At 42.2% G+C, this 21,466-nt stretch overlaps 1 protein-coding gene across 1 annotated transcript in view; it reads left to right on the forward strand.

Moving 5' to 3' along the window:
* LRP1B (LDL receptor related protein 1B) overlaps positions 1-21,466 on the forward strand; it is a 1,602,836-nt gene that overhangs the window by 281,731 nt on the left and 1,299,639 nt on the right. Inside the window, exon 2 of the mRNA XM_090045827.1 lies at positions 9,865-9,990. Within this exon, the coding sequence (XP_089901953.1) occupies positions 9,865-9,990 (126 nt within the window). The remainder of the gene's footprint in view (positions 1-9,864; positions 9,991-21,466) is intronic.

The raw sequence follows: 21,466 nt of genomic DNA on the forward strand, positions 1-21,466 counted from the left end.
TTGACCCTTCTGGTCCTGGCCCCAGCATTGACCCATTGAGTCCCTTGGCTGGATCTACACCTCCTGTGTAGGGAGGATCTACGCCACCCTGACTCAGGGATCTGGGTCCCCCATTTCTGCTTCGGGTGCTTCTTGAAGCATGCCAGGCCCCGCAGGGTCACTCACCCCAGCAGGCTCAGGTGGTTCCTGAAGCTTACCTGGCCTTCCCTGCTCTGATGGTACAAATAGCGCCCCCAGAGGTGAGTGCTGAGGTTAAGGCACCCCTATTCACCTTTTGCCAGGGTGGTAACTGGCCTGGCATTTCCTGGGGGCTCCTGCACCACTGAGAGCCCCACCAGGCCACCCACTCCTGGAAGGGTGCAGTTTTAGATAATGTTCAAGACAGGAGCCTCCAAACCATCCCCTTAAGCTTCTGCCCTTATCTCCAGGATGTTGTATACAGCCTTGCAGGCCAGCAGCAAAGTTCTCTGTTTAGGTAGGCAGCCAGGGATCTAAAATGGCTGTTGCAATCAAGCACCTGCTGGCTGCTTGGCTCATCCCTTAAAGTGGCAGGTACAAACAATGCCCCTGCCACTTTTATACTTAACAAGGGTGCCCAATTGGCAGAGTTTAAATCAGACAAAAATAGCATGCCCAATCTAGGGAAGTGAGCTAACTTGATTGAAAAGGGGGTTTCCAGTTTCCAAGGGGTTAACCTCATCTAGTACATACCTGCATGCCTTTGCAGCTCAGCCACTCACTCCAGCCCTTGGTCTGTCTTATTCTTACTGTCCTGACCCTGACAGCGCTATTTTTAGCCTCCTGTCTTTCCTGAGGACATGCCCAGATAACTTACCTTGGGCTGCTTTCACTGTTCCCTTTTCTTTCCTTTTTATTTCAGATAAGCTACTATTAGGGATAGCGTCATACTGTAAAAATTATTCATGTTTTCTAAGGCAGTATAAGATCAGGCTGTAAAATTCTGTCTTGTTCTTGATTTGTTGAAATGTTGTCAATTTCATGTATATAAAGGCCTACTAGGAGTAAATTTGTCAATAGTATGCTTACATGCAATGTTTTCGTACTATTTGTATGTGTTTGTTATGTAATAAGAGGGCATCTTACAATTCTGTGGTATTTTTTGCCATTAAGGACATTACTATCATGTCATTTTATAGTTACTGAGATCTATTATTATGTGGCCCTCAACTAGTGAAATAAAATTGCCTTAGGAATATTTTGATCTTTTGTTTGTGTCAAGTTAGGGATCAGATAACCATGTTCTGTGGTAAAATCAGAACAAGTGAACCCTGAGTCAGACTGTCTTCAAGATCCTATCAAAGAAAAAGCGGGAGGAGGGCTCCTTATTTAAAAAGGCATTTTTCCCCAAATGTGGGTATTCAGTATGACCCACTGTATCTATATAGAGGATTTCTCAAATACTAACCTGGCACACCAGTCATGTTGTCTAATATACTGATAAAACCTACTTTTGTTCCACTGGATGTAGAATCAACCTTTTTTTTTTTTTAAACTTAATCTCTACTGAGCCAGCAAAAACACCTTCCTCACCAGCCCTACAACTGTTTCTCCTGCCCTCGTCCTTCTCCCTAGATAGTCTCTGGGATCTGTACAGTGGCCTCTGTGGAGCTTGGGATATAGAGGATGGATGATTGTTTAAGTGCCTTTTCTCCTGAAAAGTAAACAGTAGATAAATGACAGGTCCTTTTCATATCGGACCACAATATCTGGGACCTAAAAATAAAGCCCTGTCATGCTGGGTGATACAGCCTTTTTTTAATGGGTAGGATGATGCAGTTAGCATAGTAGTATATTACTACTTACTGGATCATGAAAGTATATCTGCCATTTCCAAAACGAATGACAGATTTTTTTGCTTAAAATTTGTGCTGTCAAAAATAAATTATTAAACTGGTATACTGTACTATTAAAACAAGAAATAATGGTCATGCTCTTTCCCTCCCTCACTTTCTGCAGTAGTAACGGTAAATTTTAGCACATAGTATCTTGTATTGGAAACTGCTATTGGAAAACACTCTGCAGCTTTTAAGTAAATTTGGTAGAAATTAATCTGTAAGCTCTTCCATGTTTCTGACGGAGAGATCAAAGGAAATCCCACATGGAAAGCAAGCTTTAAAAGGAAAACAAGTTCCCTGAGTTTGTTAGGCTCATGTAACTAAGAGAACTTAATTAAAATCAAAGCAAAACTAATTAAGAACTTTAAAGTGCTAGTTTATGGGCATGTAATATCCTTGAAATGTGGTAGAACTGCTTTTTATCAACAGTGGGAATGCTACATCTGGATACAAAGATAGATGGTAGAAACCTCAGTAAATTTAAATAGTGTGAAATGTTCAATAGTGGATTTGGTTACCGTTGTATTTCTTTCTCTTCTGATGCGGTTGGGGGGGAAAGGGCTATTCATAAAATAAAACTACACACTCTTTCTTGGGAATTTTGCTTTTGTCATGAGTCTAAGACCCAGGCCTTTTACAACGCTTTTACATGGGTTCTTGATGCTCTATCAGCCGTGCTCCCGATTGGGAAATCTTTCGGTGAAGACCAAGTTCTTATTTAGAATTTATTGTGTTTGCCAAATGAGTCTACATACAGGATACAGGCCTGGCACTAGTCACATTTCAAGACCAAATAGTGTTCACAAAGTGAGGTATTTGAAGTATTCTGGTAGAACAGGGTGTGTATGTTTTTCTTTCTTTTTTCCCCCCATCAATACTAGATTTTTCAACTGAAATAAGTACATTAATGTAAAATATATGTTTGGATGTAACTTTTTAGGCTGGAACACTGATGACCAAGTTGCTTTGGTACACAGTTGTTTTATCCCCATTTCTTCTTTTGTCTCTTTGTTTGGATAGGGGGTGGGGTGATAGACTTAAAATGGAAAACTACTCAGAAAATATTGAACAAAAAGTGAATTTTAATTTAATTTAATCTTTCAGCAAATTATTATTAAAGACTTTGAAACAAACAGTTTCACTTGTAAGTTTTTTTGTGTTTTTTTTAGTGTAACCATCTCCTCCCTCAACCAAGGATTATCCAAAATGACGTTATGATCTTTTTCTGTTCCTTGCCTCTTTCACTGCCTTGTTTGAACCAAAGACCTTGGAAGCATTTGGATTTGTCTTTTGGAATAACTTTCTGGTCAGGTTGTATGTGTGTTTCTGTTTTATTTTAAGGTTGTCTAGTGAGACTAAACGAGCACATTCCAGGTTGTAACAAATCAATAACTTTACAGGCTATTGAAGTGTTGTTTACCTTGCAATGTACTGCCATATGGAAGAATTGATTTGGGGGGTCTCAGGTGCTCTGAGCATATGGAGATTGGTAGAGTTTTGAAGATGGAACACCAAGTAGCTTGGTGGTCTGTGAAGAGATTATAGAAATACTGCTCTCAAAGTGAGGTATTTGAAGTCTTCAGATGGTCTTTTAGATGAGTAGAATTTCATTTTGGACTGCAGAAGAAGAAAGAAAGGAGTAATGTGGGAAAATATGGCAGTTTGGAAGCCACCCCCTGAAAAAGAAATATCACTAATACTTGAGAGAGCAACTCTTTTTTTCTAGAATGGCAATTTACAGGTAATTAATGTAAGTTTCTTTCATGTTGATGCTGGAAGTTATACAGTATGCATGTTCCTACTAAAACAGAGTGTTAATTAGATTCACAGTGGTTCATTTACATTCTCATGATATCTTCTGGGGAAGCACTTAATTATATAAATTTTACCTCCTTTATAGTTCTGTTTAAGAGACCTATTGGCCTTCTCTTCTAATTTGCATTCACCCAAATACAAGAAACCCAAATACCTTTGCCCTTAAACAGTCAGTGTGATCACAGACAAAAAGACCTTTATCCTTTGGAATCATTTAGGATTTAAAGCATGTCTACAAAGGGCAACTGTCTTATTAAAACTGCAGCTCTTCTATAGCAAGCAGACACTGGTCATAATCTTGCATTCAAAGTATTTTTTTTCCAAACTTCTAACAATGCATATATGAATGTAACAACAGTTGGAAATTGTAAATGAAGGTAAATTTACAATCTCATGCAGTTTTTGGTGAACCACAGTACTTCTAACCGAGAGACATTAGAGGCAGGTCCTACACAACTGTTACAGTCTCCCTCCATTTGTAATGTTTCCCTCTTTTTAAAATGTGACTGTTCTGCAACAAAAGATGTTTTTTGGCGCTAGAAATATATATTTACTTTTAACATTAAAGCACAGGCTTTGTTGTGAAACTTGCAACGCAGCATAGGATCACTATCCTTAGGGAACCAGAGCTTTCATTGACCCACGGAGAGATGATTTCCAGCCATCTGCTCTGTACCTCAAAGTATATCAGTATGTTAAAACTATGTGAATTTTCTCCTCCACTGAGAGCTCAGTGGTGCAGCATACAGAGTACAGAAAAAAGAGAATGGGAAGAGGTGTCAGTTAAAGAAAGCTCTTTCTTTAGAATTATAAAGGAAGCATATCTAAGATGGCCATATTTTTTTCTTTAAACATGACTAATTAGTCTTATTCATTTCATAGAAATGCCGAAAAAAGTAGGCATTGAGGGTAAAAAAATATTTGTAATCAAAAAGAAAATAGAATTAGAAAAGGCACCATTTCAAAGCCAACAGGGAAAAAAACCTATAAAGTAATAAGCATAATATTAAGCTATTTTTTATAATTGAGGTATTTTTTCTCAAAATAGTTTTCAGGTTAAAAGATAAGGTTTTTTGCACTTTGTCAATATCCTGACAGCAGAAAGTACATAATTACAAATCTAACCTTTGTATTTTTATTTCTGTACTACCAAATAAAAAACCAGACAAAAGGCTCATCATTGTTCAAAAACAGAGGGAATATATATTTATAATATAGAAGTCTACACCAAATATAATTAGTTTTTTCATGGAGAGAGTTTATTTACATTTTATATGAAAGAAATGAGAAACGTGGACTGGCTTTTCTTGTGTAATGTTTCTTTACATTTTTGCCAGTTTAGAAAAGGAGCAGGTCCTTGTGTTTGAAGGCATAAGTTGCTATCTGCAGTCCAAAAAAGCTTGTGAGTGTTGCAAAGGCAGTAGTCAGTAAGCTCCATTAAAAAATAGCATCAAGGTTTGTAGAAAGTCATAAAACTCTTCTGTCCTTAGCTTAACTTTTTCGTACAACATATGGGCACTGTGTGTCAGACTCTCATTACCCATGAGAACGGTGATAAGAGAGTTCTCCCTTCATATATTTCCTAGCCACTGATGCCATTTACTTAAGCATTTATGGTGCTATTCATAGACTTCTGTCAATGCTTCTGTTCATTATTGGTGGCATTACTACTGTTCTGAGGCATTTTGACTGGCAGTTGACACGGAGGAGGGAAAAGATATTTTATTAAAGATAAAAGTCTAAATAATAATAGAATGTAGCAGAGGAGAAAGGTCTTTAAATTAATGGTAGCATGGGCTTATAGCTTGTCTCCTTCTGTCTGCTATACTATACCTTTCTGAGAAGTGTAAAGTTTAAGGACTACACAGGAATTGGACTCTTCCTTTTAAAGCCAATTTCCTACTTATTTATTGCTAACCTGTCTCCAGTGAAAGTTCCAGTTACTATCTATAATGTTGAGACGGTTCTAACGCGGCGGCTTCATTGCAGGCCAAAAATCGCACCTAAGGCCTAATCCTACAAACCTCTTATTGATTATTCTGTCCCTTTCTCTGGCTTTAGTCATAGTGATTCCAGACTTAAGTAACTGTGCTGCAACTGTTAATTCATTTCCTTCAGCCTTACCACAGTGTCATTGCTTGTTACAGTATATAATTAACCTCAGAAGACTCCATTTCAATCAGTGGATGACAGTAAGTGTTGATTTCTCCCTCCACCCAAACTATTGCCAGTCAGGATTTAGAAAGAAGAAAAAAAAAACTCTGATGTTGTTTTCCTCTTGCACATGAATAATTTTGAGTCGCTTTGAGACTGTTTGTTTGTGTGGGTAAATTTGCTTGTCTGCATAAATGTCTCCAGAATGAGTCTTCAGTTGTTGCATCCTTTGACAATTGTTGCTCCCTCTTGTCTCTTCTGAAGATACTTAAGAAATGGCTTGTACATGTTAAATTATATGATGATTACCATCCATTCATACAATATTGTACTTTGATAAACTTTAATGCACTACTATCCGAGTCCCATTAAAAACTTGCTGAACAGTCCTAGGACGTGTATATCTTTTTTTTTTATATCCAGTCTAGTTTCATGTAATTTATAAATGTAGACTAGGAGAGGAACATGCACCAATTCTCTGCTCCCAGAAGCTATGTAGGAAACTGAGGTAAGCAACTGGAGTGGGGGGAAAGGTAAGTGGGATGAACAGGGGTTAGTAGGTTTGCCAGGGGGCTAGCAGGTCCATGGTGGAATAAAGGGAGGGAGGTGCATGTTGGAGGGTCTTGGGAGGGAGGTCACTCAGTTGTTTGAGGGGGTCAGGGACTAAAAATAGCTCACTTCGAGTTGGAGGATGAGAATAGCACAGCCCTGGGACTTGGGCAAGTGGCTGGGCTTTCCCAGGCCCGGGGCAGCCGTCCAAATACATGCAGGTATTCATGAGATTGAGCTAATCCTTTGCTAGACCAGGTAAACCTCTAAGTTAGTGCACCTATTCTGATGAACTTACTTAGATGCACTTTTTTTATTTGGATGATTTAAACCTTCTGAATGCCTGCATGATTGGGCATTTAGATTGACTTAATCCTGTATAGGTCAAGCTAAATGCAATGCCTGTACATATCCCTAGTGCTTAATATATCATAACCAGTGGGTGCATCTACATGTGCACATGCTGCTGGATGGGTTCACTCCACAGCAATTTACACATGCAGGCATTTGGGAGCAGATTTACCCCTACCCTCCTCCCCCCGCTTGCAGCCTCCAGCTGGAGCTCCAGGCTCCCCCTGGGTGCTAGCCCAGAGGCTGGCAAAGACCATGGGGCCAGGAGACAGCTGTCTCCTGGCAGGGGCTTGGAGATAGCTCCACCATCAGAGTCTCCCCTGGGGGCAGGCAGCAGGTGCTGGGAGCTCCCTGCTATTGGGGCAAGGGGACATTCTCAGCCCAGGATCCTCCATTGGAGCCTGCCCGTGCAGGAGGCAAGGCCTGGGGGCAAGAAGCAATCTCCCAGCCTCCACTCTGATCATGGAGCTGGGGCTGAGAGTTCCCTGCTGCTGAGACAGGGGGACATTGTTTTGGTCCAGGCTCCACCATCAGAGCCTGCCCCAGCAGCAGGGAGCTCCCAGGGGCAGGGAGCAATTTGCTCCCTGTTGGCCATTTACATGTGGCTTCCTTTTTCAGTAACTGCTTCACAGTTAATTTGGTACCTGTTTTGCAGGTAGCCAATTAAACACGGAGTTGACCAATTTCCTGTGTAAAGTATCTGCACATATAGAAGGTGATACTTACTGCTCGGTAAAGTTGGTCTACTGCAAAGTAAAGCATCTCATGTAGACACGCTCAGTATGTACAATATGTTATCAGAATACTTGCACAGAAATAGCAAGTGAAATTCACTGTATAGCTTAGTGTATTAAATAGAGAAGTAAGCGACTTTTCTGTGTTCATTTAATTTATTTTTTTAAATTTTGCCTGTAAGTAGTACAGATTTCGTAATATTTGAGTACTATACATCTAGGGTAGAGGAAGGAAATAATTTGGGCCTGTGGGCCACACAGACAGTTCTGAGGAGCTGCTGCAGGCCAGTCAGCACCCTGCCCACTCCCCGACAGGCCAGAGTCCATGTGCCCTGTGGCTCCTCACCGCTAGTGGTACACAGCCCCAGCCCTGACCTATCCCACCCCGTACTTGCCCTGGCCAGAGTGGATCAGCCGGAACCGATGCTCACAGCCCCAACCCCAGCCTTCCCCGCTCCTGGTCCAGCCCACTTGCCCATTCTGAATAGTGACAACAGTGGCTCAGCCCAGGAGAAAAGCGGCTCCTTCCCTTTGCCAATGTCAGGCCCTTCTTGCTGCAGCTGCCTGAAGCCTGCACCTGGGTTGCTCTGCTGTTTCTGTCTGCCGCTGTCACCACTGCCTCCGGCCAACCCAGCAGGACAATGGTGACGGTGCAGACCGGCCATGCTGCAGCCTGGGTGTGGGTTCCAGGTAGCTGCAACAAGAAGGGCCCAGCAGTGGCAAAGGGGAAGGGTTGCTTTTCCTCAATGCTGAGCAGGAGCTTCTGCCTGGCCATCACTGTCCATGCTGCTACTACTCAGTGTGGGCCAGTGAGTCTGGAGCAGGCACAGGGCTGGCCGGGTTGGGGCTGTACATGCAGGTTCTGGCTGGTCTACTCCAACAGGCTGAGTCCAGAGTAGGTGTAGTGGCAGGGCAGGCTAGGGTTGGGGCCGTGCACGCAGGTCTCCACCAGTATCACGGAGCTGGAGCAGCAATGGTGGCAGCCAGAAGGAGCAACTGGAAAGGCAGTCCAGCTGCAGAGCTGCCCCAGCCCCAACCTGTGCCCAGGGGAGGTGGGATATGCCACAGACCGGATGGAGCCTGGGTCAGGCAGAACTGAGGGACCTGCCATGGGATGGACAAAGTCTCTTTGTGCACCAGATCCCACCCATGGGGCATATTTTGCCCACCTATTCTAGGGTAATGAATGGGAAGTCTAAAAAAATCTTATGCTATGGTTTGCTTGTTTTGTTTGTGATTTTTAGTAGGTTCAATACTGTTGAAAGTAACAGACATTTTTACTCTCTCTTGATATTAATGGATTTCAAAATTCAAACCCTTCTTGAATAAAGAATATACTTGGTAAATAATAAAGCTGGCCAAAACTCTTTTGGTCTTTTGTTTCCAGTGCTATTTATTTTGAATACCTCAGGGCTATTTTTTTTTTCTTTTTAAACAAATGATGGATAGAGTTACATAAATTAGTTTAAACAGCTCAGCACTATATGCTGAGAAAGTTTATGGAGCTACAGCAGTATTATAGTAGATAATTTAAATAATGTAAAATATCTGTTTATGCAATAGCTGGAAACTCACTTATTTGAACGTGTGACCATCAATAGTTTTAGAGGCTGACCTTGAAAATACTATATCTGGGTTAAAAAAAAAAAAAAAGAAGAGGTTATTGAAAAGAACTGTCCCTAAAACTATGCAACAATAAGAATTTTCTTTGGAGCCCTCAGACTGCTTTAGCATTGCCCACTAGGGCAATGTAGAGTCATTACACAGAAATCATACATAGAGACCCCAGTGATCAGAAATCTGTCTAAACGCATAACCATACAGAATTTTGGTGCACACAGACCAATCTAAAATGGCAAAACCCAATCTAAGATAGACCTGATTCAATATGCATTCAAATCTAATCAATTTAGGTTAGACTGGTGAATTGCCCTTCTGTACTAGATCTCCTATTGATGCAAGTCAGATTGCTGTCCTCTGGCATCCCAGATATCCCTGGGCTGTGCCCCTGCACCCCACAGTGTACACACACACCAGACACCGAGCCCAAGAGAACCCTGTGACCCTGGCTCCTATGCACCTATCCTGGGACCTCCATGCCCCCATGCTTGGGCACAGTCCCACAAAGCCCAACTCTGATTCCTGCACACCACATCTCAAAGGCCAGAGACAAACTCATATGTGGATGCACTGTAGTCGCTGAAAATTTTCATTGGAGAATTTAATGGGATTACTCATAAAGAGTTACTGCTCAGCACAAGTAAAAGTATTGCCATCTAACCATTAAAGTTTTAATGCTATTTTTGTATTTGCTTTAATCTCCTATTTCACAATCATTGCATTTTGTGTCTTTTTATTTTCATCCATGTGTTAATCATTCCATTTGAAAACATTCTCATTTTCAGAAGAACAACAATTGTGTGACGTAGGAGAGTTTCTTTGCCATGATCATGCAACCTGTGTCTCTCAAAATTGGCTATGTGATGGAGAACCTGATTGTCCAGATGATTCAGATGAATCTTTAGATACCTGTAAGTAAACGTCTCCTCGTACTTTCCTTGGAATATAACATTTATAGTTTGTATATTGTAGCTACCAGGTTGTATTCTGGTTTTAAAAGAATTTCAAGTGAATCTTCACGGCAAAGCAAATAGGTTATATTCACTGTGTAGGTGTGAGACAAAAGCCCTGGAAGGTGTTTTGTTCATGTGTCATTTTATAATGAACACGATCATCCAAGCATATGTTCCATGTGTTCCTACTGACCTAGTAGATTAGCTATAGAAGGCAGGGGCAAAGGCAGACAAAGGAGGAGAAATTTTTATTTTTTCTTTTAAAAAGGAAAAGAAATCAAATAGCATAACATAATGTCATTTTCAGAGGATCCCTGAGAACCCAAGAGAGAAAAGATGGGACAGTAGAACATGAAAATGTGTAATAAGGGGGAGGGGGGGGACCCAGCAGCATGAGAGAGAGAGAAGTCAGAGAAAGCTTCAATAAAACATGTTTAAGCATAATAAAAAATCTTGTTTTCTCTGTGGCTAAAAGCTATTGGAGACCAGAGCAGAACCCTTACAGGCTTCACCTCAGCAATCCAGACTATTGATGAGGTGATATTAAATCTTAATGTTCCCTTGTTTCCCATATTAGGTGGAAAATGAAGGAACTTCCTAGTTTATGTCCCCATGATAATCAGTCCATGTTAAAGATTATACTGACAAAATACATGGTTCCTTTTAGTGCAGTTTAAAAGGCAAGAAAAGTGCAGAAAGTTTCATCTGTCTGAGAAAATTCAAGGGTATAATTCTGGTTCTTAAGACAAGGGCAGGGAGTCAAGACATCTGGGGGCTAATTCTGACTGGCTTTGCGACATTGAACAAGTTGTTTAACTTTCCTATTTCACAATTTGTTCATCTGTAGAACAGGTATAATACTTACCTCATGGGTGGGTGGTTGTGTGTAGGGGTGGGGCGGGGGGAAGGATATAAGACCTCACTGAGAAATGGTTTGTGAAATGCTTCAAGATTTCCATGGGAAAAAGAAATCCATATATCTTTTAAATATTTTGAAGTCTTTGTTATAGTGTTTGTAGAACAATGTGTTCCTTTTCCAATAGACTTTTTTTTTCATTTGAAGATACAATAGGTTCTCTGTCTGTATCTAAGCATCTTTCTATTACTGAGAAAATGACAGTAAATGATAAAATTATGCACACGGTAATTCAGAATTGTCCAGTGAAACGGCATTATGGCCTGTCAATAACTAATTGGCCTTAGTGACAAACATCAGATAGCAGCATTGCCTCTTTCCATTTCATTCCCCTGCTGGGGACAGCTTCTCAATATATTATTCCCAAATCACAACCAAGCAAAGGCATACTACCAAGTATGGTTTGGCATTATCAAATAGTATACTGAGCTTAATTTCATGAGAGTACCTATGGCTCATGCCAGTTCTGTCTACTGTATATAAACATATATCAATCCCAGCTTCTTTCTATTTTCAGTTAATAACTTGCATAAGGAGGAAATTACTAGGCCAGTAGCTTTCTGTTACTGTTCCTTCTGTTACACTAGATTCTCCAATCAGCACTATTTTTTCTGAAGTGAATAGAGTCACAACTTAACAGCACTCAAGGATCAACCTGTGATGTTTCATTTGCATTTTAAGTGTGAAACAAAATCCTTCCTGCTGCTCTACCTGTGCCCATTGGGTATTTCAGTACAGCTGATTTGTTTAAAGAAAAAAATGTTTAGAAGATGATGTGAGCCATTTCAAAATTCTCAGCATAGATATCACAACTTCAAATGAAACGTCTGAGTGTATTCTAACATATGTTTCCATAGACTACAACTGTGTATAGTATCATAGCTCAGTCTTCTGACCACAGCTTACATCTGTAAGGGATAATAAAATATATAAAATATGCTATTTATTGCACCTTTTGAGGCCACAGGGTATATGTGATATAGAAATTTTCCCTAGTGCAGCAAAGCTAGGGACAGACATTACACATAAGTCAGTTTAAGTGATCAGAAATGGGTTTAAACCTGTAACAGATCAGATGTTCAGTGCATATAAACCACTTCGAAAATGGCTGAAACCAGTTTGAGATAAACCTGGTTAAATGTACTATCAGACTTAACTGATTTGGTTCAAACTGGCTTATGCAATGTCTGTCCCAGACCCCTTGCTGGTTTAAGATAAACCAATCTCCACCACTATCCCAGCATGCTCTCTGGGGTGGGCCAGGCTCTCTGCTCCCCTCTGCTCCCTTGCTGGAACTCCAGCAGAGGCTGCAGGCACAGCAGCAGCTGCCTGGTTTCCCTTGCTGCTCAAACAGGAAATCCCCACCTCCCTCCCTCCCAACTCCCACAGCATGGACCTCAGCCCCATGAACTCTAGGCATGTGGTATGCTAGCTAATGCCAAGAGGTGTCTGTGTGTGTCTCTCCAATTTCACTGGGCCAGGAAGTCCAAACAGTGACTACTTAGGGCTTTGTGAAGGTGATCAGCAAGTCAGCTGGTAAACTGTTTAAGAAGAGCTTGAACTAATGGAGAGAGACTATTATTTTGCTGATGGGGTGATAAACACTGTTATCAGCTCCCTGCTGGCTTGCTTGTCTGTCAGTTTGCCACAGCCAGTATCAGTGGTGTACTGTGGGTCTCCGGTGCCTTGGGTCCAATGCTTGAATTTGTGACCCCCCCAGGGATGATGTGAGCAGGTTGTGGGGCCCTTCTCCCATCCCATGGCACTTCTGGTATGCTGCACTGTTAAGTTTTTTTCATGGATGTGGGAAGAGGGGTAGCAGCCAGAATTTCCAGTCAGAACAATTAAAGAAACTTACAACCTGCTGGGCGGACAGGCAGGTAAATTACACACGAACTGCTGGAAGCACCACAGCCTCTCCACCTGGCTTCCCCCTCCCCCCACGCCATCACCCAGGTGCTGTGGCCCCCTCCTGTCCCCCACATTGGTACATCACTGGACAGTATAAAGAAGAAGGTAAGGAGATTGAAAAGTTCTGTATGATCAACAGATGCATGCCTGCTCCCCCCGCCCCCCGCTTGCCTCAGAGTGCTAGCAGGGGGCTGGGTGCTGGCAACATTTCCACCCCTTGAGCAGCCAGTGGGGAAATGTTAGGGATGGTGCAGGCAGACCTCCCTAATCAAAGCAGCCTGCCAGGACCTGGTTATGTTCCACTTCAGCTCAGCATTGTGCTAGGAAAGGGAGGGCTTCTAGCCTGAGCCAGTGCAGGCATGTGCCTGAATTTCCTCAGTCCAGAGAGAATGTCTGTCCAGTTACAGACTGGTTCAGCCTAGCCAGGTTAGACTAACCTGCAAAGATTAAATCACTTCAGGTTCAGGATTTTTGAATGTCTGTCCCTAACCTAAGTGACATATGTGTCTGCTTGGATATACCTGAAAGGTATTTGGCTTCTTTTAACAATTAATTCCTTAACTAATTAATTACTTAATTAAATAATTAATACATTATGGCATCTGGCTCTACCAGAGTATATAAGCTGGTTCCTTTGTTAGCAACCAGCAAGAGCTAGGATTAGAGGAAAATAGAAATCAAATTATACTCTCATTTTCACACCCAATCTAATACTCATTGAGGTGAGTGGAGTTCATTTTCATTGCTTTCAGTGGGCACTGGATCAGGCCTTGCATAACACTCTCTATCTCACTGGCCAAGGAGTTTGATGAAGCTCTCCTGTCATTGTGTGTGCTGTTCCAAGTCTGTGCATGCAGGCCCTCCATCACTAAGCTGTCAGTTTGCTACTTTCCACCAGCGCTAAATGTTCTCACAAATAGTTTAAAAAAAAAGCAAAAGTGAATTCTTCTAGCACCTACACTTTTGACCTGTCATGTTATTTTAGCAGCTATTATTCTTTCTGTTCTCAGTGGAGTTGTTGCTTTTTATAGTACCAAAAAAAATCTGATTCAGTAATTCAAAATGAATAATTTATTGAACATTTTTTTTCTTTTTTTCAAGTAATGACTTGTCCAGGAAAAGCGTGTAATAGTTTTGGATATAGCCATTCATTAGCTAAATCATTTCTATAAGAATTTTTAATTTCTAGTTTACTGCAAGTGGATCACAGTTGAATGAAGTAAATTGTAATCATCTGAATCATGTGAGACTAAGTCCTCCAGTGGTATAGACCAGATAGCCTGATGCAGTTCTGTTTTTCAGTTGCACTATCCCAACTGAGGATCTGGCCCGGTGCATGTTTTTAGGTCACTTGTAGATAAATATATCAATTAGCACAGGAGTATCAAACACATGTGGTCCTATGGAGCCTGCTACTCATTCAAATTAAAGCTGGGTAGAAATAACCTCTCACTACACATTTTTAAGCACTAACTTGGTAGCTGGTTGACTCTCTTTATAGCTGGCTGGATATTTTTTAATGAGGTAATTACTTTGGATTTGTAGCTGTTCTTTGCACATGGGGCAGGTCTAAATTTAATTGTGTAACTTATGTAACCTGTAGTATGGGTCTCTGAGGGGTGTGGAGCCAGTTTGCAGGTCAGTTAGATTGGGCCCACAAATAAGCCCTGCATGCCTGAGCCAGTGTGTGCACCAGCTCCGGCCACTGCGTCAAGCTGGTCTTCGGGTCTGATTTATAGACCACCCCTGGCTCCAACACACAGGGCTGGTCCAATGAAGGAGCTCATGCATTATCTACCCTGGACCAGCCCTGTGCAACATCTCTGTGCCCACCCAATGTGTAGCCCATGCCCTGGAACAACCTCATGAATCTTTGATACCCCTGGCTTGGCATATAAAGACTCTGATGTGAATGCTTATAGAGTTTCTGTAATATTTACTTTAAAGTTCAGTATTTCCAACAAAAAAAATGTCTAGCAAATATGTTCTTAGACTGTCTTAAGTAATAATTTCTAGTTGTAACACCATTGACATTATATCATCTTCTTGAACATGTGGCAAGAGTACAAAAACCTAACAACCTTGCTCGTTTCTGCTTTCAGTTTTAATATGCTTTTCCCCAGTTTTGGCCTTAGTTAAAATGAAAATATTTGTTTCACTGAGCAGCTTCTGCCTGGTTTGAGGTGGAAAATTCACCATGTGTGTCATGAAATGCCAATGGCCTGTATATCATTGTCACTTTGAGCTGCAGATGTATGTCCAGGCTGTCCCATTCTCTGGTTGGTCTCTGCCAACAATATTCATAATCATACATAAGCCATGTTTTGGCAGACAAGTGCCAGTGACTTTCTGAACCTAATCCAGGCATCCCATTTTAGCCTTGTGTTTTTGTTTTGTTTTTCTGTTGCTCTCCCTGTACTTCTTCCCCCAAAATTGGTAAGGTCAAATAAGCTAAAAGCTGCTACTTAAGGAACTTCAGGTTAATTTGCTTCATATCATACATCTTCCCCTGATTTCTGGTTTCCATACTTTACCAAATGATATCATATTTGGAAGGGAAAACACAGAGAAGAGGAACTGAAATAAGCCACTTCCTTATGGAACTATAGACAACATTTTATCAAAAATATGTGGGTAAATCAGCACCAATTCCAGCACAGGCTGCTGGTGGTATTCCCTGGACATGAGGAAGAGATCTCCCTTTATTTCTATGTTCTGTGTGAGGGAGGGCTATTATCTTTCTGTATGAAGTTAGATGCTAGTACTTGCAGTATTCTCTTAGCATCCCTTTGCAGTATGCTGCTAGCTGCAGACTTTGCTGACCATCAGAACTGCCCCTGACTGTAAGTACAGTTCTTATGTAATGAAGTACCTTTGCTTTTACCCTGACAGTAAGTGATGACTCTACTGATTTTTCAACCCATTATGTTAGCAGCATCAAAATTCAGGAACAGGTTTATTGTGTTCATTGTAGAATACAATGCAAAACAATTGTAGGAGGTCTGAGAAAGGAACTGTTCAGATAATTTTTCATATTTCTATCATTTTTTTGCTTTCTTTTCTTCTTTGGCATTAACTTAAATTTTAACTCTTAAGTGATACTTGAATCTCCTTATTAGAGCACAACCAGTCCTGTTGACTTTACTGGGGACAGGCTGAACCAGCTGAACTAGGATGTAATGACCTCAGGATAGGTGCAGATGCTACACTTATTGTGTGTTAAGCATGCAGAAAGTACTTTCCAGCTGTAACAGGACAGATGTTCACAGCACATAAAGCACTTTAAAAATGGCAGATCCTGCTCTAACTTAATACTGGATGAATGCAGTAGCAGACTAAAGTGCTTTAGGTTAGAGCACTTTATCAAACATCTATATCACATGCCATCCTGAGTCAAGGTAGGTTGCATTCCCTTAGCATCCCAGGGCCCCTCACTGGGCAGCTTGTTAGCCTCAGCTGGTACTCATTTCCTCTGGGTGAGCCCCTGGGCTGTCACACACAGGAGGTAGGTTTCATGGTCAGGTGAGGATGAGGGAAGGGAGCCCCCATACCATGCAGACCCCTCCCCCCCAGTTGCTGGGCCAGCTCTTGGGAGAGGGGAGGCAGGCCTAGTCTGTGCAGCAGGGGGACTCCCCACCCCCTGGGCCAGGCAATCTTTTGCTGCAGCTGCTGACTGCAGCTGTCAAAAGGCTGTGTTGTGGGAGGGGAGGGCACACCCCTGCAACACAGACATGGCCTGGTCCTACCAAAACCCAAGCCAGCAATCTGTGGGGGAGAGGTTAGGGTTGGCAGGAGAGCTTCATTTCCCCCCATACCCCCCGCAACCTCTTGACAGCTGCAGCCACCACTTGCAGCACCAGCTGTTTTTTGGCCATGCCAGAAACTGGGGATGGGGAAAGGAGCCCCCTTGCTGCACCCCTACCCAACAGATCCCACATTGCTGGATCAGGTCTTGATGCAGGGGGCCAACCTCAGTCCACATGGCAGAGGGGTTCCTTCCCCACCTCTCCTCGCCCCCAGCCCCTGCTTTCAGTTGCCAGCTGGTGGGGAGATAGGGCTTGATAGAGGGGCTGCTCTAGCAGCTTACTGGGAGGTATTCAGGAACACCCTCACCTGCTGGCCTTGGCGAGTCTGGACAGGCTCTGATCCTGGCCTGCCTCTATATAAATCATCTATATATTTGGTGAACCCTAGCACTGGAACTCATAGAACTTAAGCATATATTACAATAATACTTTAACTAGGATCTTATATGAATACTAACTTGATTTGAGGAAAGGGAAGAGGCAAGAACTGGAATGAACTAATTTTGAAGTTTTATTCACACCTACTTCACTAAATTAGCCCTTTCAGTACTTCTTTTGTTGAATGCTAATTATGTGTGATTAGTAGTTTCACGATGCTTAAAGAAATGGTATCATACTTAAGTTGTGATTCTTTTTCTGAACTAAAAGTAAGAAGCTATTTGAGTAACAAAACACTGCTGAGGTCCTAGATAGCAAAAGTTGGGTTATAGAAGCTTCTAAGACTTTGTCTACATTACAGAAATCTGTGCTGTGTTCAGTTGGGGTATGAAAAATTTGTACTCCATTGCTGTTGTAGCACTGCCAGAATAAACTCCAGTTGTGTATGCAGCTCTGCCAATAGGAATCTGCTTCTGGAAGAGTTGCTGCCATTATGGATCTGATGTAATTTGGCAACAGGGGAAAAAAAACAGAAAAAACTCCCTGTGCTAACAAACTTGAATCTCTAGTACGCCTGGCTGCTAATGTTGTGTAACCAGAACTAAAGTGTCAGCATCCCTGTAGAACACATAGGGTGCCTGCGCATGAGCATCAAGCCTACTCCGACACTGGAATTACAGTGTGCTGAAGCAGACTTGATTAAATGATTCTGTTGGAGAATAAGTACTGTGACCCAGCAGCCTCTCAGGTCCCATGTATCGGCATCCTCATGATTCAAAATAGTGGCAGGGGCATTTGAACTAAGGCATGTGTAGAAGTGCCCATTAAGCTTTGGCTTAGGCCACTTAGAAGTATAAGTCCTATAAAATCAGTGATGTTTTGACTCCTAAATCAGTCAGGGTAGAATTTTCAAGTATACCAGAAAGTCAATAAATATCTTGTGGTTCTACTCTAAGATGAGGTGCCTTCAGTAGTACCTTCTGGTAAGTGGAAAAAACACTGGTCTTGCAATGTTGGACTGGAAGAGGGCCAATGTGGTTCCCATCTTCAAAGAGGGGAGGAAGGAGGACCCGGGAAACTATAGGCCAGTTATTCTTACCTCAACCCTGGGCAAGCTTTTTGATAGAATTATTCTGGCACATGTCCATGAAGGGCCAGCAGGGGACATTATGCTTAGGGGCAACCAACATGGGTTCACTAGAGGCAGGTCCTGTCGGACCAACCTGGTGGCCTTCTATGACCAGGTCACCAAATCCTTAGATGCAGGGGTAGCAGTGGACATAGTCTTCCTGGACTTTCGGAAGGCCTTCAACACTGTCTCTCACCCTGTTCTCATTAAGAAACTGAGGGACTGTGGTGTTGACACCCACACAGTCAAATGGGTCGCCAACTGGCTGGAGGGCTGCACCCAGAGGGTGGTGGTGGATGGGTCCTTCTCAACCTGGAGGGATGTGGGCAGTGGGGTTCCGCAGGGCTCGGTCCTCAGGCCCGCATTGTTCAACATCTTCATCAGTGACTTGGATGAGGGGGTAAAAAGCACCCTGTTCAAATTTGCAGATGACATGAAGATGTGGGGGGATGTGGGCACACTAGAAGGGAGGGATAGGCTGCAATCGGACCTGGACAGGTTACAGGGGTGGGCGGATGAGAGTAAGATGGTATTCAACACTGACAAGTGCAAGATGCTGCACCTCAGGGGGAAGAACCAGCACCAGCTGGGGAACTCCCTTCTCATCAGTGCAGAGGCAGAAAAGGATCTTGGAGTCATCAATGATACCAAGATGAACATGGGCTGGCAGTGTGGGGATGCAGTCAGGAAGGCTAACAACGCCTTGTCATGCATCCACAGATGCATCTCAAGCAGGTCCAAGGAGATGATCCTCCCCCTCTATGTAACACTGGTCAGACCGCAGCAGGAGTACTGCATCCAGTTCTGGGCACCGCACTTCAAAAGGGATGCGGACAACATGGAGAGGGTCCAGAGAGGGGCCACTCATGTGATCAGGGGGCAGCAGAACAGGCCCTACAATGAGAGGCTATGGGACCTGAACCTGTTCAGCCTCCACAAGAGAAGGCTGTGGGGGGGATCTAATGGCTTGTTACAAACTAGTCAGTGGGGACCAGCAGGCACTGGGGGAGTCCCTGTTCCCCCAAGCACCACCAGGAGTGACCAGGAATAACAGTCACAAGGTGGCAGAGGGTAGATTTAGGCTAGATATCAGGAGGCGCTACTTCACGGTCAGGCAGCTAGGTTCTGGAACCAACTTCCAAGAGAAGTGGTGCTGGCTCCTACACTGTGGGGGGTTTTAAGAGGAGGCTGGATGAACACCTTGCTGGGGTCATTTGATCCCAGTACTTTTTCCTACCATGGCATGGGTTTGGACTCAGTGATCTGCTGAGGTCCCTTCCTACCCTACAAACTAAGAAACTAAGTTGGGGAAACCTTTATAATTTCTTTCCTTAGCTTCCTTGTCCAGTTTAACTACTCTTGAAGAAGATCATGACTTTAAGAACTGTTATGATTTCACTTTAGCAACTTACTTGAACATATGCATTACTTTAAGCACATAGGTAGTCCTGTTGACTTCCAACAGACATGAATAAAATTAAGAATATCTTTAGTCCTTTTGGACATCTTAGTACAATATTTAAACAATTTCTATGAATCTTGTAAGAAAAAGCAACCACAATGGAAGGACAAATATTAATGTTTAAGCTTTGGAATACCACTGAAGTGTGATGTAATGATGCTTTCAGTGTTACAAATAAATTAATATAGGCTTGTTAGTCTTTAATGGTTGCTTATACACTATTTCAAGAAAAAGTTTTCTTAGAGTGATGCCTTTTATTGTACCCGCTATGTAGCTGAGATAAAGTTAGTCAAGCTTTCGAATGCAAGCTGAAGAAGTATGCTATTCCTTGGATTGGAAGAAGAATGTCTTTCATTCAAAAGCTTGTCTAACTTTATCCCAACTACATTGTTGGTGCAATAAGACATATCACCCTAAGAAATCCTTGCCTCTCTCATCATTTTTGAACTATCACATCTGCAACATCACTTTGCTACCATTGCAAGGGAACACTTTTGACAGAATAGGACAAGTACTTTGATGAGAAAAGAACTTCCTTAAGTTCTGATCCTGATACAATTTTCAGAAAGAAAATATACGTCACTTGTTGAGCTCTAGCAGCCGCTTTTATCAGGAGACAATGGAGGATGACTGTTACCAATCATCAAATACACAAATATGAAATGGGGAACAACTGTCTAGGCTGCAGTACTATATAAATGGATCTGGGAGCTAGCAGTGTGACAGCTAAATCCAAATAAAGTGTAGCAATAGTTGTCCAGAAAGAAGCCCCCTGCCCCCGAAAAAACAAAACAAAACAAAACAAAAAACCCTAACCAAGCAAACAACCTAATCAAATATTGAATGTACAAAAGGCAATACAAGAGAAGTGATTCTTTCACTCCTGGAGTAGTGTCCAGGTCAGGGCACTAAACTTCAAGAAAGATTCAGGAAAATTGGAAAAAGTCCAGAGAAGAGTAACAACAATGATCAGAGGTCTAGAAACCATATAAGAATAAACTGAAAGAAATAAGATTATTTAGTCGGGAGAAGAGAAAACTGAAGGATGATTTCATTAAAGCTTTCAAATACTGTTAGGCAAAGGGTAGTTATGAAGAAGATAACAATCAATTGATCTCTGCAACTATTAGGGCCCAGGCTAGAAGGAATTGTTTTAAACTGAAACAAGGGAGATTTAGATTAGCTGTAAAGAAGAAATTTCTAATCCCAACAGTGGGTAGACACTGTAACAGATTACCTAGAGAGGTTGTAGAATATCTGTTATCCTTGCTTAGCCTGCAAAGCCTTCAAACATTTGTTGGGATGGTTTAGACAGAATAAACCTGCCTCGGACAGGTGTTTGGACTAAACAGCCTCTTAGGACTGAAAGGGACCTTATCTTTCTTGATTAGAAAAGAGCCTTGTCAACTAAGGCCTCTGATTTTGCAGTATTGTACTTCCCTCTTGTAATGCTTTGTCCTTTTTTGGTACAAGTTCCCCTTCCTACCTGTTTTCCTCTCAAGATTAACATTTTCTTGATTTGTAACTTTCTTGCCAAGGCTTCAGTTTCTTACGGCTGACAATTCTCAGCTAACAGAACGTAAGCAGAGCTGCAGCATTAAGTCTTGTTCACCTCAGCCTTTCAGAGAAAGGTCATTCTGCCAATATAAGACTGTTCTGCTTCCCAACACAAGCTTAAAGCAAACAACACAGAAAGGATGTTAGAAGAAAAAAGCTATTCACATTTAAATCTAAACTTTTTGAAAATGATTATCTGCCACTCTGAGGATCACTCCTCTCTGTTCTCACGGCTTGTAGCAACTAGCTTAATGGTATCGGGGGGTGGGGGGGAA

Source organism: Crocodylus siamensis, chromosome 4 (genome assembly GCF_052110815.1).
Source record: "Crocodylus siamensis isolate JL-2025a chromosome 4, ASM5211081v1, whole genome shotgun sequence".
Taxonomy (NCBI): domain Eukaryota; kingdom Metazoa; phylum Chordata; order Crocodylia; family Crocodylidae; genus Crocodylus; species Crocodylus siamensis.